Below are 17306 nucleotides of genomic sequence, written 5' to 3'. Positions count from 1 at the left end.
TACTAAGTAGATACCACTGCGTCTATTATTCACTATTATCTACTGTTATACCTATTTAAAGATGGGGAAGTTGAGGCCAAAACTGAGATATGTTCACTAACTTGTCCACAAAGCTAGTTAAGTGGTAGAGTCAGGATTTGAACTCAGGATGCGTCTGGCTCTTGCTTAACTGGCACTGCTTAGAAGAGGCATCCAAGTGCAAGTTAGGAGACTTTGTTATCTTGAATCATGACTTTGCCTCCTTTGGCCTCAGCTTTCTTTTATCTGTATAATGGGAGGGCTCAAATGGAAGACCTTTAAGATCTCTTGCTTTTTTCTCATTCCTTCAGAGAATTTCCCTTCCAAAGTTATTTTCTATAAGTAGTAAGTGATGGATGAGATATATTAAGTATTTTATGCCCTTTTAAAAATGTTCTTTTAAACTTAATTTCACCAGGACAAGTCTAATAAGATAGCTTAGTGTTGAAACCTCAGCACTTCCACAAATGATATCCTGAAATCAACGTGAATTGGCTGACTGGGAACATCCTAATTATGCAACTCTTAAGAGCTTTAACTAACAAAGAATAGTACATTTGATTTGTGTATTCATTTAATTTTGGAGAGTGGAAACCATAATAACAATAATAATAGAGTCATGTGGATAGATCAAATAATGCGTCCTAATACATAGCTACATATAGAGGGGGAAAAAAAAGATAAAGCATGTATCATTGATCTGCCAACAAGCATGGTTAGACTTTGATCCTACATGGACACACTATGTAGGCTATGGAATCTATTTATTAGTTTCATTTCCCTTTTGCTCCCCTGATACAATATGCCCCAGAAGCCAGAGAACCTCATTCCCATATGGCAGCACACACCGCAGGGGCTAGTAGCCAGCAGGCTGCTCATTAAATACTATCTCACCTGATATTCCATGATTCTACATGGATGTGAGAGTGTGGACCATGGCGAGGGCACTGAGAACAAGCAAGCAAACCAAAAAGAGGGGGTTACACTACAAGGTGGCTTGGAAACTGGCGACGGAGACCTACAGCCTGATATTGGTTCATACGGTTTTGGTAACTATTACTTCCATTTATATATTCAATTGCATTGGTTTCACATTCACAGTTTAAATTAGTGCAAAGTTTATTCCTTATGGAAAGCCACCATTTTGTTCGTTTCTTACTGAAGTTATAAAAAAGGTGATATTCTAGTGATTGCTCTCATCTCAACTACCCTTTATGCAAAAATTCCTTTATTTTGACTGTACTTATGGCTATATTACTGTTATAATGTAACTTGGAAAATTAAAATAGACATATAATAAAAAATGGCCACTGAAAGCAGTAACCAAATGATCAAAACAGCCTTGAAATGAATCCATGTAAATTTTTAAGAGATGCAAGTTCAATGACAAATGCAGTAACTGGCCAAAAAAGTTAAAGCAAGTCATTTCATAAATTACATGGATAACACAATTCACATTCCCAAGCCTACTGAAAAGTATTTTTCCCCAAATAAGCTTTTTTCTTCCATGTAGTTTCCCCATACAAAGTGCTGGTTCCTTCATATTATTATTATTTTTCTGGAACAAAATTCTTCATATTAAGTAATGAAATAGTTTTAAGGAACCTATAAGTTAGATTTCAACCACTCTGGAGAAAATTTTCAGCTTTATATTTAGCCTCTTTAAGTGTGCTGGAAGAGATTATAAATTTACGATTAACCAAGATAAAAATAATCAAACTGAATCCATTTCAAGAGGAGGAGGAGGAGGAATCTACCTGCCCCTTTGGTGAATAAACCATCAGGATAATGTGGCTAATTTGAATTCTGACCCCAAATCCTAGTTTTTATGTAGAGTTTTATGTTAACGATACGCGGAGACCAGATTATTGAAACCCAAATACAGCATTTGTTTTGGCTACTGCTTTTTTCTGTTATTTGGGTGACAGTGGCTACCATGGGACCTTTTTTGTGGTGGTGGGGTGTTGTTTTTGATGTATGAATTAGGAACACACCCGACTACTTCAAACTGCACAAAAGAATAGCAAAACACTGCCCAGGGATGGATCAAATTAAAAGCAAAACAAAACAAAAAACCAGCATTTTTTTTTTCCCCCCAGTGAACATATCGTGAGCTGGGATGGTCTCACAGAATTGCAGGTCCACTATCCAATTACTGAAAAGAGCTAGAATGTGTTTCTTAGACTGCAAAGAGGGAGAACAAGAATAAAAAACGGTTTGTTTTCGCTTCCCTAAGCCCTGGATGCGAGGGGCATAATGGGGCTATTTTTCACCTTAGGGTCCTTTTTGGATCACCGTTTGGTCCTTCACCTAAGATCATCAACACAACGAATAGCTTTAGTTAACAAAAGGGGGAGGCAGAGAAGACAAGGAAACCCAGGTGCTTTTAAAAAAGGCTGGTTTTTCACAGTTGTGGTTCTCTGCTAAGTCATTGTGTTAAGCCACACGGCTGTTCTCAACTCAGGAGCATCATTTCTCCCTCCGTGGAGCCTTCAAACACACATGCTGGAGAGGGCACAGGGCCTTTATTTTGGGTACACACTGATATATGTTGGATGCAGACACGGACAGGGCAAGAAGGGCAGCTTCACGGGACTGCTGCAACGTCCTCCCTGACACAGTTTTGACAAAAGGAGGATTCCCTCTTCTTCCTTACAAGTCAATGTCTAACATTTTTGCCAAAAATCTCTAGAAAAACCAATCTAAAACACTGTATTACAGGCTTTCAACAAGAAGCACTTTGATTCCGTGTTCTCTTTGATAAGCAAATCCTTTATTTTAGCTAACCTGGATTTTTAAAAACCTACCCATAAAAACAAACAAAATATCCTTCCTGAAGAATGGGAGGGAGAAGGAATGAAGGAGGCCAGCTGGCGTGCGGGAGGGTAAGATCAGTTACACCTAAATGCATACCACTTGCCACTACTCTGCTCGGTACTACCAGAGGGAAAACACATACACTCATCCGCACTCCTGCTGAGTTACAATTAAAGAAAGGACAGCAAGGTGACACTAGAATAGAGAGCAAGCACATTTTCTTTCTTCGATTGCAATTACTCCTGGCAGTGTTAAACGTGACACATTCCTATGGCAGGGAAAGGATTTTCGGTCATTTAGAAATGCAGCTACGTCTGCATGGATAGCGCTCTCTCTCGCACATCCACACGATTACGTGCCTCTCATTCATGCTCATTTATATCTGCTTTTCCATTATTAAATCATCCAGGTGTCAATTGAACCTACCTTCCCAGCTTTTCTCATCACACAGTGCAGTCAGGTCCAGCTGGGGTACTTCAGAGACAAAGCTCTCCTGCTGGTCATCGGCATCTTGAGTCCTCTGCAGTTTGGTGTCAGGTAGGCTGGGATGCTCCTGAATCTTCATTGTGGAGCTCTGCAATAACAGCACAATGTCCCCAAATATCTACTGCTCACCAAAACCCAAAAACGTCTGCAGCAATTCCACTCCTTTAGCACGAAACCTCCCAAGCCACAGCTGCTGATGCACCCAGCACAGAAATCACAATCATAGATGGGTGCCCCCTGGATACTAGCTGGCCACTCGCATGCAAAAAGCGACCATCCATCTGCGCTCCTGTAACTTTTCTTCTGTGAGAAACACAAGGTGACTGCCTCGGGCTGCTCTTCCTGATAACTGCAGGCAGCTGACAGTCTTGCAGATTACTGACTGGGGCCAGGGATGAGGGAAAGGAGTTTGTATTTCCTTAAAGCAGTAAGGCTCTCCAGAATGTAAACAACAACAACAAACTAGCTACTGCTGTTGCTAAGGCTGTAGAAGCAACATGGTGTCTTCTGCACGCAGACTTCTTTGCTCCGTAGGTAAACAGTCCTGCAAGCCCAGGAGCAGAGGCTGTGTACACGAATGCTCTCCTGCTGGCCCTGCAGACTCAGATCAATTAAGCGGGGCTAGCTGCACATTCCCAGATTTCCTGTGGTTGTTTTCTCCCTGAGTGTGGGGAGGACAGACTATTTATGGAGGAGCACTGGGTAGTTAAAGCATTGTTGCGCAAATTCAAACAGCACAGGGGTTTGGCGTCTCATCACGGCTAGCAGTAAGAAATACCGACTCTGGAAATGAGCCAAAATTACACAGGGAACATGGCTTTTTTTTTTTTTAAGCAAAAAGCCAAGAGCTGGCAAGTCAGCGATGCATAATTTATATCTTGCAAATACGCGTGTCACCTGTTTTCCTACTATTCATTTACTCTGAATATGAATACTCAGCTACACTTGGTTTTGCTCATTAGTGGCACCTACACCGGGCTAGGATAGCTGGGGGATGAGAAAACCCTCCCCCAAAGCTGCTATTTTAGCGAAGTGATTTTATGTAAAAAAAAAAAAAAAAAGAAATTGCATTGAAATTATGTCTTTTGTACCTTGCTCTTTTGATATCTTGTAAACCCAACCATTGTCACTCCCCCATCTCATAAAATTATAAACATAAGTGTTTATTCACAAATATATTTCTCAAGTAGCACAGATCTGAGCCAAAGATTTTCTTTAAGAATAACTGGAAATTTATCTTAGCAATATACTTCATTAAATGAAAAAACATCTGGAAATCATAAATGATTCCATTAACGTATGAGAAATGTTCTTATGCTTAAAATAAAGCACTAGTAAGACTTGCAGCTACTTTTAATAGCTATTCATCCCACTTTCAGATCACCAGGGGAATAACAGGGCTTTTACTATTATGTTTCCATGAAATGATGCACAAGGACTGGTATTTTCTTCTCATTTGGGATAAAATTAAATACTGTCAATCAGTTAATGACGAGCTACTCAAGTCAGACGTCAAGTACATCTGGGGCGTTAAGACACTTAAAAAATGCTGTTTGTCTATTGGGGAAAAAAACAGATTATGCATTTATGCCACAAAAATTATTTGTTCGTTGAGCTGAATTCTAAGTGGATCAGAGCTCAGCTTTTTAAAAGTTACAGGGTCAATCAATGACCAACTGCTTATGTGTATGTGTCAGAATCCGCATACAGCAGATAAACATTTTCTCAATAAAGATTGCTAAAAAAGGGAAGAAGAAATGTGATCTTATGTTGTAGGTATGGCATTTCCTTTATGAGGAACATGTATCAAGCCACTGACACTGTACCGCAAGGGAGCGGACCTGGATTTTGTGTACAGGCAGACTTGGGTTTGAATGTGACCGACATTTACTAGCTTGGTGCTCTGACTGGGCCACTTCACTTCTCTGAGCCTCCATTTCCTACTTTATAAAATGGCATTAATATAATACCAATCTTGCAAGGTTCCTTTGAAGATCTGAGCAAAGGTATGAAAGGCCTCTAGCATAGAGCCTGGAGCATAAGAGACACACAGATGGAAGCTGTCATTCTTTTCTTATTATTAGGCACCATATGAAGATAAGTAAAACATTGCCACATCTCAAAATGCTAGAGAGAGCAGCTGGAGATGAGGCACATACGCTGCAACTCCAGGTGAAACGTGCTACAACAAAGGGTGGAGCAGTTTTAGATGCATTATGAAAAAATATTAAAGAGCCACTCCTGTTCCCGTCATGACTCAGCAACAGCAATTTTGATTTGGGGGCAGACAGTGCGGGTCAGAGGGGTCGGGGAGGAGCGTCCTTCTTACGGGGGAGGAGGGGCAAGTGCAAAGGCAGGCCTGAGCGCAGGGCCGCTGGGTCACAGCAGGAACAGAGGTTCCGGGCGGCCAGCCCTTGGGATAGGAAGGGCAGTGGCAGATGGTGAGGGTGCGGGATAAGCAGATGCTGGACTGAGAAAGGCCTCGGGGTGCTGGCTAAGTTTGGGTTTTATCCTGTAGTAGATAATGGAAAGCCACTGAAGGATTTAAAGAACAGAGAAATAATGGTCAATGTGTGTTCTCCAGGCTGATGGGAATGAACCCTGGGGGGAGGACCTACAGGCCTGAGAGCTGCAGGCAGCGTCTTCTGCCAGCCCCAGTGCCCAGGCGCTGCCCTGCTCCCTGTGGGCCTGTGTCCCCTCAGGGCACTCAGGAGTCTTGCAGTGCTTGACATGACACATGGAAAATCCCCAAATTCCACACACACACAGACTAATTTAAAACTGTGTACTTTTTATAATTGCTACATCTGAATTAGTGCCAATTTCAAAGAAAATTAAAATGAGATAATTTTTCCTGTATTTTCTTTCTCCAGAATGCATGTATTCATTCCTTCGACAACACGGTCTGGGGCACCCACCTACTCTGTGCTGGGCCCTGGGTGAGACCCACGAGCAGCCTGCGCCGAGAGAGCTCGCATTTCGTGCAGCAGGCTCAAGGATGCTCCGTGGAGCTCTGAGCACAGTGGCTTTTGGTGCAGCACGACAATGGACCACCTTGTCAACCAGAGCAATGGAATGAAGTCTGGGAGTCAGGAATGTAGGAGAGGGCGAGATTACCACCGTGGGAAGTAGGCAGGGATAGGTAACCTCTGTGAGATTCTATTATTCCAATGAAAAATCAGGTCCAAATTTTACTAGTTTATTTAATAATATAATCACATATTATATACAAATCAGGCTGCCTATTATATGTCAGGGGCTAGAGATGCAAAGATAAAATTATTCATTCATTCAAGAAATAAGTTTCAAGTATCTACTGTGTGCTAAGACAGTTTTTTAGACAGTGGGGAAACTTCAGTGGACAAAATCAAGTCATTGTCCTAATGAATCTTACAGAAGGGGACAATTAATAAAGAAAAAAGTCAGGCAGTGATCTGGACTATGGAGAAGACGCAGGCAGGGTAGGGTGGGGGTGGAGGTGGGGCCCAGCTCAGCAATTTTATCTCAGGTGGTCAGGGAAGGCCTTTCCAACAAGGTGCCATATGAGCAGAGTCAGGAAGGAAATGAGGGAGTAAGCCATCTGTGGGAAGAGCATTCCAGGAAGAAGGAAAGCACATGTAAACTTATACTATAGACCTATGTTAATCTACATGAGCTTCTGGACTTCCTGGCTGATTTCCGACACAGCAGTGTGGAGGTCCCTCCTACATAAACCCACATGAGCTCACACAGCCATGGACACACTTGGCACGGCACACACACACCAGCACGTCCACATGCTCCGCCCTGTCCCGCTGTGCTCTGATCGGTCCCTGAGGTTGCCCTTTCACTTGCCTGCAGCTCCTAGAGGCCTGATTCCCAATTTCTGGCCCCACTGGTCTCTGAACTGGACACAGTGGCCCTGCTTGAGGTTGCAGAGTGGACTGCTGGTACATGCCCAGGGTCTCTGCGCACATGGGAGCCAGGGCTGCCGCTCCGTGGCTGCCCATGGTGAAGCTGTTCAGGCTCTGTAGCAATAGCCTAGCATAACAACTACCCTGCCTTCAAATATTAGCCTAGTCTGGGTGAGGCACTCGCCAGGTGGTGCCACACTCTCTAACAGTGCTTATCATCGAGTATCGCACTTGTTATGTGCTGCTTTGTTTCTCTTACTAAATCATTAAAATGCCAAGGACATTCCCAAATACCAAAATATTTTTAGTTTCAACTTTTGTTGTTTATATGTCTTTCTATCTTCAGTTAAATCAGAGGGTTCATAAATTAATTTCCCAATTTGCAACTTAGAGCTCCTTTGCTGTGATGTCACACACCAAACCCTTGTCCAAAACGATGTGCCATACGAAACCACACTAAATGTTCACATCCTGAAATAAACGGAGTGTTTGGCTCTTCGGAGAGACGATATGGTGTGGCAGACAGGGCTGGGTTTTAGAGGCAGAGAACTCTGGGATCTTTAGTGAGAAAACCTCTTTGTATTTTAGCTTCCTTTTCTCTAATACAGGAACAAGACTTCATAAAGTTATTGTGAGGATTAAATGAAAAACATGTAGAAAAGCAGCTAGCCCATAGTAACTGTAAAAGAAATGTTATTTGCATTTATGCCCTACCTCCCTTTCCTGGTCATTCATTTGGCAAGTGTTTACTGAACACATACTATATCCTAGGCACTGGAATTACAGAATTAAGATAATGGTCACAAGAGAAAAAAATTTACTCTGTATGGTGATGGATGTTAACTAGACTTGTGATCATTTTGCAATATATGCAGATATCAAATCATTATGTTGTACTCCTGAAACTAATAAAATGTCTTATGTCAATTATATCTCAATTAGAACAAACATAAGATAATGGGATTTAGTGTAGAAGGGAGACATTGAACACATAAGTGCCAAGTATCATGCATGTTCTCAAAGAAATACACAGGATGCTAGGGGGCAAATAGAGAACTCGCCTTGCCTGGGGCTTCTGGTGACATTCTTCGTTCAGGTGAAGGAACCATTAACTACTAGTCTATCTATCTGATCTTTGTCAAGACTTATCCCTGTCTAGCTGGGTCTGGCCTATCCTCAGACTCTGTTGCTCCTGCTCCTTCCTTGGCTTCACAGAGTTGGTGGATTTTTGTTCCATCCCTTCTCCTGCCCTGCGCAGGATATGGATAAGCAGCCTAACTAACAGCTTACCAGAGCCAGGAACGACAGTATCCCAGAGTGTCCTGTATAATGCAGTTTGCACAGGAGGGAACCACACAGTGGCAACAGAACCACCACACGGAACAGAAACATTTACTGTTTGGCCTGACCATAAAGGAAAATGGACAAATTTCCAAAATCCATGGGAATTGCAAAGCTTCAGCAACCTTTTGAGACTGGATGGAATTGGAAGTGAACCTAAACAGCGTTTTTAAATTTTTCTGGTTCTAATATTAAAACCAATAACAAAATCCTAAAGCTTCCATGAAATACAGTGAAGTTGAAATAAAAGAGTCATCCATTTCATAAACACTTGTTGATGGATATTTCAGAATCCATCTCAAACCTTCTTAGGGCAAATACAAGCCTGCACTTAAGATCTTGTGATCATTAATATTAATTCTCAGTCTTGACTGGAAAGCCTTATCTTCTTTCTTTTCTCTTTCTCCTCTTCTTCTTTTTAAGCAGGATAAAAAAAAAGGGAAATAGTCTTTTGTTTATTATGAATGTCTTGTTTGTTATCAAAGGTATGCTTCTAAGCTCTTCTAAGCAGTAGGCTTAGAAAGCATAAAGAATGTAAAAATATCTTGAAAGAATTTAACACTTCATCAACTTTATACTTCTGACATAAAATGACCTCTCCCAGATAACGTAATGCCCTTCCATGTCATTAATAATTCTTACAGATTTTGCTTTCTTGACAAACAGATTAAGTATAAGGCTGGATTTCACACAGAACCATTAAATATTTTCACAATAGAAAATAACTTATTGGAAGGAATCAAATTGAAGTGTAAGTTATGAACTCCACTGTAAACAGAGTTCCGAAAATCTGTATTTTCAGTGATATCTTTAAGAATCTAGAAATTGCTAGCTTTAAGGATGACCTCTTTTCTGGATACTTTCAGTTGTTAATTGAATTTAAAAACAAACAAAAGAACAAAGACTCTAGATGCCATATGCTCAGGGTTCTTCCTTATGATTTATCTCATTTGATACAGTCCAAACAGGATATTTTATTAAAATGTCGGCCTTTCCAAAACCTACCCGAAGAAGTCATACTCTAATTTTTGGCATTTTGAAGTGACTTTTTTTCATTGGCAATATGTCACTAAACAAATTTTAATACAAACCACATAACAAACTCAGATGAAATAGAAAATAGATAACTCTCATTGACCATGTGAGATCTCAGCAGACTCTCTTTTTGGATAAGATTAGTTGCACAATTGAAAGAAATTAAAAAGATGTGCCACAAAGGGACAAGCCCATGTTCACTTTTCAACACATTCATTCAAACAAAAACACATTTAAGGCTGCAGGTGATTATTTAAAAGATAAAGTCACAGTAGGCCTGCATTTGCCTTTGAGAAGTTGACTCTAAGTGGAGCCTCTCCCCGCACATCCACCCCTCTAAGGAGGGTTTCTGAGGCTGAAAGCGACTGTTCCTCATTTTAATGGACATACCAGTCAAAACAAGAAGGACAAACCACCTTTCCCTAACAGCTGTCATTTGCTGTATTATCTTATATGAATCTGAGAGTTTAAAGGACAGTATTAATGAGGACAAAATCTGCCTCAACGGAAAACGAAACTGGAAACACTGTCATATCCATTTATAGAGGGCACGTAAATTTTGGCATCTTGATATGATGCTATATGAGACTTAAGTAAAATACTGGCTAGACAGAATTCTGGGAGGGGTAACCAAAGTCCAGACTTAGTTTTCACATCTGAAATTTAAGAATTATTGTGGTATTACCAGAAAACCAGATTAACTAGTGTGTTGTATAATACCTTCCAGAAAGTGCTGCATATATTCAAAGTAAGAAATTACAATACACTTTAAGTAGGGAAAGAGCTTTAAAAATGGAAGGCAGATCTTTTCACAGTCCTTCATTAATCATAATAAAATATATTTCCTTCAGTGAAAGCAGCACATGCCTTCATGAGGAGGAACACAATGCCAATTTTGTGGAGTGACGTCTTTTTTCTCCTTTGGTGCAGTTGTGAAAGAAAGGTGACACATAGAGCTTAGTCTAGACTTTAACTCACCACCTAATTTTATCTCCTAGCTGAAATTATTATGATGGAAATGATTATTAATAGTGAACGCTTAAGGAGTGCCAACAGTGGGCTGGGTGCTGCCTGGTAAATGCACATGGGTGAAACATGTAAGAATAGGTCCTGGCACATGGAAGAAGGATTTGAGATTCTTTCCCCATGATTCATCCACTGCCATGGAGCTGTCCACAAAAACACCAAGGCAAACGGAGTTCAGCACGGATTTAGTTTGGGTGCCACTTGGAATTTATGAGTTAATGTTATGAAGTCCACCCACATAGGTTGCTCCAAACCCTTTTATCTCATTGAGGATGATAAGCATAGGGAAGAACTCCAGGAGGCCAACAGAGCAAATTTCTTTAAAATCACGTTCAATAGCATGATGAGTAGGTGCTTGCTGCAAGCAGAGGAACAGCAGAGAAAGGATGAAACCAGAAGAAAAGTAAAACAACACTATCATGGGGAAACTGCTCTGAAAAATGGTGCCTAGAGATAAGGAAAGAATGTCAGCCTGTAGCCTGGGTCCCAAGGAAGGAAGTGGAAACAAGCTGGAAATAAGAGATGACAGAAGTGGTTCAGAAGCTGTCAAGTCAGAAAGAGGAAGCATTCCCTTCCTATTACCTGGCCAGGTTAACGAAGAAGTACACGTGACAAGAATTGAAGAGAAGAAACATGAGAAATCCATAGCATTGGGGAAGAGGCGGCGATTAATTTCCAGCAATTTTATGCCAAATTTTACATGAGCACGTGCTTTCCTAAGAAGGGAGCCTGCAGCTTTCAGATTCTCAATCTGCTAGATTGTAAACTCCATGCAGGCAGGGACCGTAGCTGTGACTAAATCTCAGCCCCTAGCACAGTAGCTGTACATAGCACATAATACTATTTTACAGTATTATTTACATAATACTATTTATTCCACAATACTATGGAATAAACCCATCAGTGAATGAGGTCAGAGCCCAACAAAGATTAGGATTCACTGGGTTGGAGGGAGAGTTCTATGTAGAATTAAGATATCAAGAGTCAGAATCCAAGAACGAGTTGAGAATGCTTTCATTCTTGTCCCTTAAAGACCTGATAATAAGAGTGCAGGTGGAGCTGGCCGCGGGCAGCAGCAGTAGACGACATGCACAAACATGACTGAAGGAGGAGGTCAAGCACAACGAATGGAAACCAGAGTAGGGAGCAAGGAAAACCCAACGCTGGGGTCAGCACGGTGGCACTCAGAGGTCAGCAGAGGAAGTGGAACTTTGAGATATAGACAACATAAGGGAGTTACATATTTTCTCCCTGTTGTTTACTACAAATGAGACACAAAACTCAGCAAATGAATTGCATTTAACAACTCAAGGTGATTTTATATTACTGTGAAAATTAATGAGATAATCCCTGTGACAGACCCACTATAACACAGTATTCCAATCACTTAAAAATGCATAAAATCATTGGAAAAAATCAGGCCAATATTTTGGCTTTTTGTTTTGTTTCATTTTATGGAAAAATCTAAAGAGAAATCTCCATGCTACTGAAGTTTATCTTCACAAGCAAAATAAAAGAATTTAAAAAGCCAAAGAAAAGAGTTCTTATGATTTCTCAAGGAATCTCTGTCTCAGTACTTGCCTTCTAACCAATCGCAGTCCTGTCACTTAAGCTCATTAACCCTATTGACAAGCCAATAACGCTTCACATACACTCTCAAGGATGTCTCAACCGCCCTGTCACAGTCACAGTCTTTCTGTTAGCTACTCACCTCAAAATGCTGGGTGTGTCTGTCCTCTTTTTCATTTTCTTTGCTATAAACAACAGCAACAACAACAAAATATCACAAAATGTCACTCTGTTTTATAACAATGCTTTTCATCCATTAAATTATGATTCCATTTACTTTAAAAGTAGGCTGAGTAGCTCTAAATCAAATTCTTAGAAAAATCAAAAACAAACCAAAAAATCATCAGAGTAAAACAAAACTAGAAACACAAACACGAATATGGTTATTTGCCTTTATAGCATCATGGCAGATTTTCTATGCTAAGCATTTTCCTTGCTATAAAATACTGTTAGTAAACATATAGCCCTTAATTCTATTCTTTTTGGTTCTCATAAGGCACATTGTATTAAATGAAAAACAAATCTATTCATACTCTTGCAAACGATGTGAGGAGAAAATTCTAAAATTACCTTTCATCGGACATCAGTTCAACATCATCAGGTGCAGTCCTCTCGTGAGAAGGTGGGGAACTGAGATTTTCCATATTCTGTAACAAAACGAATCATTCGTTGCCTAGTCGGAATGGTAAGAATTATGCAACAGACCTTCCTTTCTTTAACATGGAAAAATCAGATGATATGCAGCTATAAATTAATTCTAGTCCTCATATTTCTAGCTTTGTTAAAACTAGTAAAATTATGACAGTTTATTATTTGCTGTGTGCATAAAATTGTATGTTGAACCTTATCATCCCTTTAATGAAGATAACTGACAGCATCATAGGAATGGTCATTGTGCCCTACAATATCCTTGCTAGGTGCTACTGACATTTTACAGCTAAACATAGCAAAACCCAGATTGTAAGAACATCAGGGTGGCATTAGAACTAGAATTGAGGAATCTGACCTCGAATCTCATCAGAAACTGAGACAACATTCATTGCTTATTTAACGTCTTTTCAGTATATACTGCCAATATGATCTGGGGTGATATGTGGCTTATACTTAAGCTGTAAACTATCCATAAAAAGAAATGGAATTAGGAACCTTTCTTTCTCAATATTTAATGTTAATCTTTATATTAGCCAAGACAGAAAAAATATAAATAGAAAACTTACTTTGAATAACTTGTATTTCAGGCTGACTGAGAGGGCCTAACGCTCATCAGGAGGCGTATTTCTAAGAGTTTTTGACTGCCTCTCTGAATACGGCCAATAGTTCCTAAATACAATTCAGATGACTGCGCACCGAACAATTAAGCATCCCCATGAAGAAAGATGACAAATAAGGAAATAAGGGCACATTTACACTCAGCAGACGCAAAAACATAGCTGCCTTGGAGATTTGGACCTGAATTTCCTTGAACTCAAAGATTCATATCTGCATTAAAAGGACATTAAGCACAATTCACCTATTCTGGGTCATTGAAACAAAGAACGAACCCATATTGAAGCAACATGTGTACATCTACATATTTATAACCTCCCATTATGAAAAACCCTTTGCAAAGTAAATCGGATTAAGGTTCACAATAATCCCATGAAATTGACAAATATAAAAATCTTCACAAAGTGAACATAAAATTAGAGTAGATAACTAATCTTTGGCTTGGTAGATGGATGAATTATTTCCATTTATGTTGGTTTGGCCAACTTGTCTGGAATTCTTGAAGTTTAAAACCTTAGGCTCCATTCAAGAATAGAAACAAAGGGAGATGGCATAACATAATAGTTATAATGACGGCTCTCGAGTCAGAATATTTGAGTTTGAATCCTCGCTCCATCATCTACCAAGTGTATGACCCTATTTGACCTTCAGTTTCCTCATCTGGAAAATGGAGATGGGAACAATACTTAACATAGAATGGTCATGAGGATTAAATGAGATAATACACATAAAGCAGTAGGATAATACCTGGTACATTTAATGAACGTTAGCTATCGTTGATGTTGTTATTATTACTTCTAAAACTATGAAATCCCCAAGAACAACATTTTACTACTATCTCTCCAGAGTTAAGACAACGTCCCAGGAACGGGAAATACAGTGTGCGTATCTGCCATTACTGAACATCGACTTAACTGCTTCAATAATTCACACAGATAATTTTACAATGGATCTGAGAAATAAAAAATAATTATGACAACATTCAACGATACTTACATTTTTAAACCTCTACAGTTTGTGTTAGAAGAGGCCTCTCTAAAATAGCTCTCAGTAAACCAAAGCATAATTGCTCTTATTTCCTGAATGCGATCTTCCTGATAAAGAGGGATATATCTATAACAAAGAATCTTTGTTCTCATTGTAATCTTTAATAGATTATCAAAATCTTTAGTGTAAGATCTAGTGCAATAGTATTAGTGTTTCCTAAAGCTCTGAAATATGAATTCCTAGGGAAAGCACAACCCTCTACCTTCAGATCATTTTAAAACAATGGCAAGGAAATACATTTATAATTATATGCAAATGACTATTTCAGAGGAAATAAAAATCTTTACAGTAAGGCTAAGAAATATTCAGAAACAGAGAACAGAAAACAAACCATAACTGCATTAAATTTAAAGATATTTCAGTTAGAAGACGTTAGAAGATTTTCTCCTAAACAGAAAGAACCAAGATAGAATCTAGACAGGTTTTGAGAATTACAGAAAAAATAGAATTATGTTATACAATAGAAGGCTTTGTAAAAAGCAGTTGTGAAATGTGAGAAAGTAGCTGATCTCCAGTGTTAAAACAAGCAATAACTTCAGCTCCCTCCCCCACCCCACCTTTTAAAAAATGTTTGATACAAATGTTTAAGAACTCTCCAAGGATCTGAGTTTTTATAGATGTCGTTGACAAAGGGTGACTTTCAATATTGTTCAGTATTCCTCTCTAAGGCTTTAGAACAATTCCAATTTTCATGTTTTCCTCCACACATTTGAGACTGTTGCATATTCATGGTCTGCTTTCTCTAAAGCAGCATATGAGGACACACTGTTCCTTTGCTAAGCTGGTTGGGTTGCCCCTATACGTTTTGGAAACAGGAACAAGTGAAGAATGTGTTACAACTGGCAACCTAACCCAGTTTTTTCAGAATGAAACTAACAAGGGTAGTAAAAGATCTATGAGTACAGTGACAAAAGTTACCTATTTCCATGGGTGCAAAACATTTTATAAATTCAAATTGCCACCCTTTGCCTAAGGTTTAGGGAGGGAAGATTAAGATAAAGAAATAGATCAGCAGTTCCCTACTTCACTGAGATGGGGGAAGGGAAAAATGGAATGTACAGGTCAAAATAACGGCTGAAACGTAAAATGCTTCCATTGTAAAAGAAGTATGTTACCGGACTTTCAAAGCTTCTGTAGTTGTTAATAGTACCTGTCTTATGAGAAAATATCCACTCAATGCCTTTGGAAGGTTTTGAATTGTTTTATTGTCCCAAACACTTCTGCAGATGTGGTGAAAGAGTACCTCATTAATGTTTTTGTTTATTAAAGGTTGAAGTAATAGAATTCCTATAAAAATGTTTTATTGCGTTAGCTTTTATTTTAGTCTTATAAAGTTAGGATCTTTTAAAAGAAATAGGTAATTTTAGGAAATAGCAAAGAACAGATTATGACTTCAATTATAATAAAATTGCTTTTTGAATTGCATTTTTTTAAAAAACCAGATAAAACCTATTTTATAATCCATAAAATTCTGCTTCAGGTAAGTCCTACCAGTGACTTTCAAAACACACAGATTTGCTATGATATAATTTATTTGTGCAATTTTGGGTGTCAGAAGGAACTGAATTTTAAGAACCACCCTCTACAATTATAAAAATAACCTCAAACGTAAAAAGAGCAAAAGCTTTGAAAAAATTAGCTTTGACTGTGGAATGTATTTTCAATTCTTCCCCCTGGCCCCCTCTCTGTTTTGGCATTGAAAGCTAGGCTCAAAAACCTGTTTGACCACTGAAGCACTTGAAAATACTTGGAGCAAAAACAAATTTGTCTTCTAAAACTGTAAAATGTTGACAAAGCCTTTACAGAGGACACTAAAAAAATGCCTTCTCTCAATGTACAAGCAGTTCAGTCTGAGGGCTGCATAGCACACTGATGGTCAAAACAGCCTCATTATTCTAATCTTGAGCTCAAAGCCAAGGAGAATGATATATTCTTATTCACAAGGGATTAAAGGCAGATTTGAGTTTCTTTTTGTACCTTTTGTATACTTTATGTTTTACTGCTTAAAACTGTATAAATTAATCCACTTCAAAAAGAACAACTAGTTCTGCAAGCGGATGCCTATGGAAGAGCTTGCTAGCTATCCACCCAAATCCAGTCTACCCTTCTTCCACAGCAGCGAAGTAGCCACATGCCCAGCAACCACACATTTCCCAGCCTCGCTTGCAATTGGATATGGCCACATGACTAAAACTTCTCTCCAACAGGATGTGAGAAGTGATGTGTGTGACTTCCAGGTCTGGCCAATACATTGCCCCACTGGGTACATTCCTCCATGTTCGAGCTCTCTTTTTCTGAGCTGGAATGGAGATCAAAACCACCACAGCATCCTAGAAGCTACTGGCTGAAGACGGCAGACAGGCAGTTGGCCTGGGTCCTTGAAAAATTGCGTTGAACAAGTCCTCTACTCCTCTCTCCGGCCCTAACTCCTGTTTTAGATTGTCAAGGGGAAAAGAACATTTACTGTGTTCAAGACATTGAATTTTGGGTCTTTTTGTTAAACAAGTTGACAACCATTCATTCACTCATTTTTTCAACACATTTTTTGCAAGGGCTGAACCATGCTGGGCATTGGGGTACAATGGTGAATCGTGAACCAGATAGACACTGGTCCTTCTCATTATGACTTTCGTATCTTGGTTACTGTTCCAACTGTAGTTTGTCACACTGTGAATATTATCTTCATTTCTAAGATAGGTTCTATCCGAATAGCAATGTTAAACATCAATTGACAAAACACAAAATTCAAAGTGGCCAGCACATTCTTCCCTTACTCAATAGTACATAAAGGAAAGGAATCCTAGATGT

General features: G+C 39.3%; 1 protein-coding gene across 15 annotated transcripts in view; it reads right to left on the bottom strand.

Annotated features, from left to right (window-relative positions):
* The window catches only part of FAM13A (family with sequence similarity 13 member A), a 313429-nt gene that overhangs the window by 28884 nt on the left and 267239 nt on the right, over positions 1-17306 (bottom strand). For all 15 annotated transcript variants that reach the window (XM_070505399.1, XM_070505400.1, XM_070505393.1 and 12 more), the window contains 3 exons: positions 12756-12832; positions 12328-12370; positions 3262-3409 (listed from right to left, as the gene is read on the bottom strand). In XM_070505399.1, the coding sequence (XP_070361500.1) occupies positions 3262-3409; positions 12328-12370; positions 12756-12832 (268 nt within the window). The remainder of the gene's footprint in view (positions 1-3261; positions 3410-12327; positions 12371-12755; positions 12833-17306) is intronic.

Source organism: Equus asinus, chromosome 3 (genome assembly GCF_041296235.1).
Source record: "Equus asinus isolate D_3611 breed Donkey chromosome 3, EquAss-T2T_v2, whole genome shotgun sequence".
In the NCBI taxonomy this organism is placed as follows: Eukaryota; Metazoa; Chordata; class Mammalia; order Perissodactyla; family Equidae; genus Equus; species Equus asinus.
Note: the sequence above shows the minus strand (reverse complement) of the source record. Positions and strands in the feature narration are given on the sequence as shown.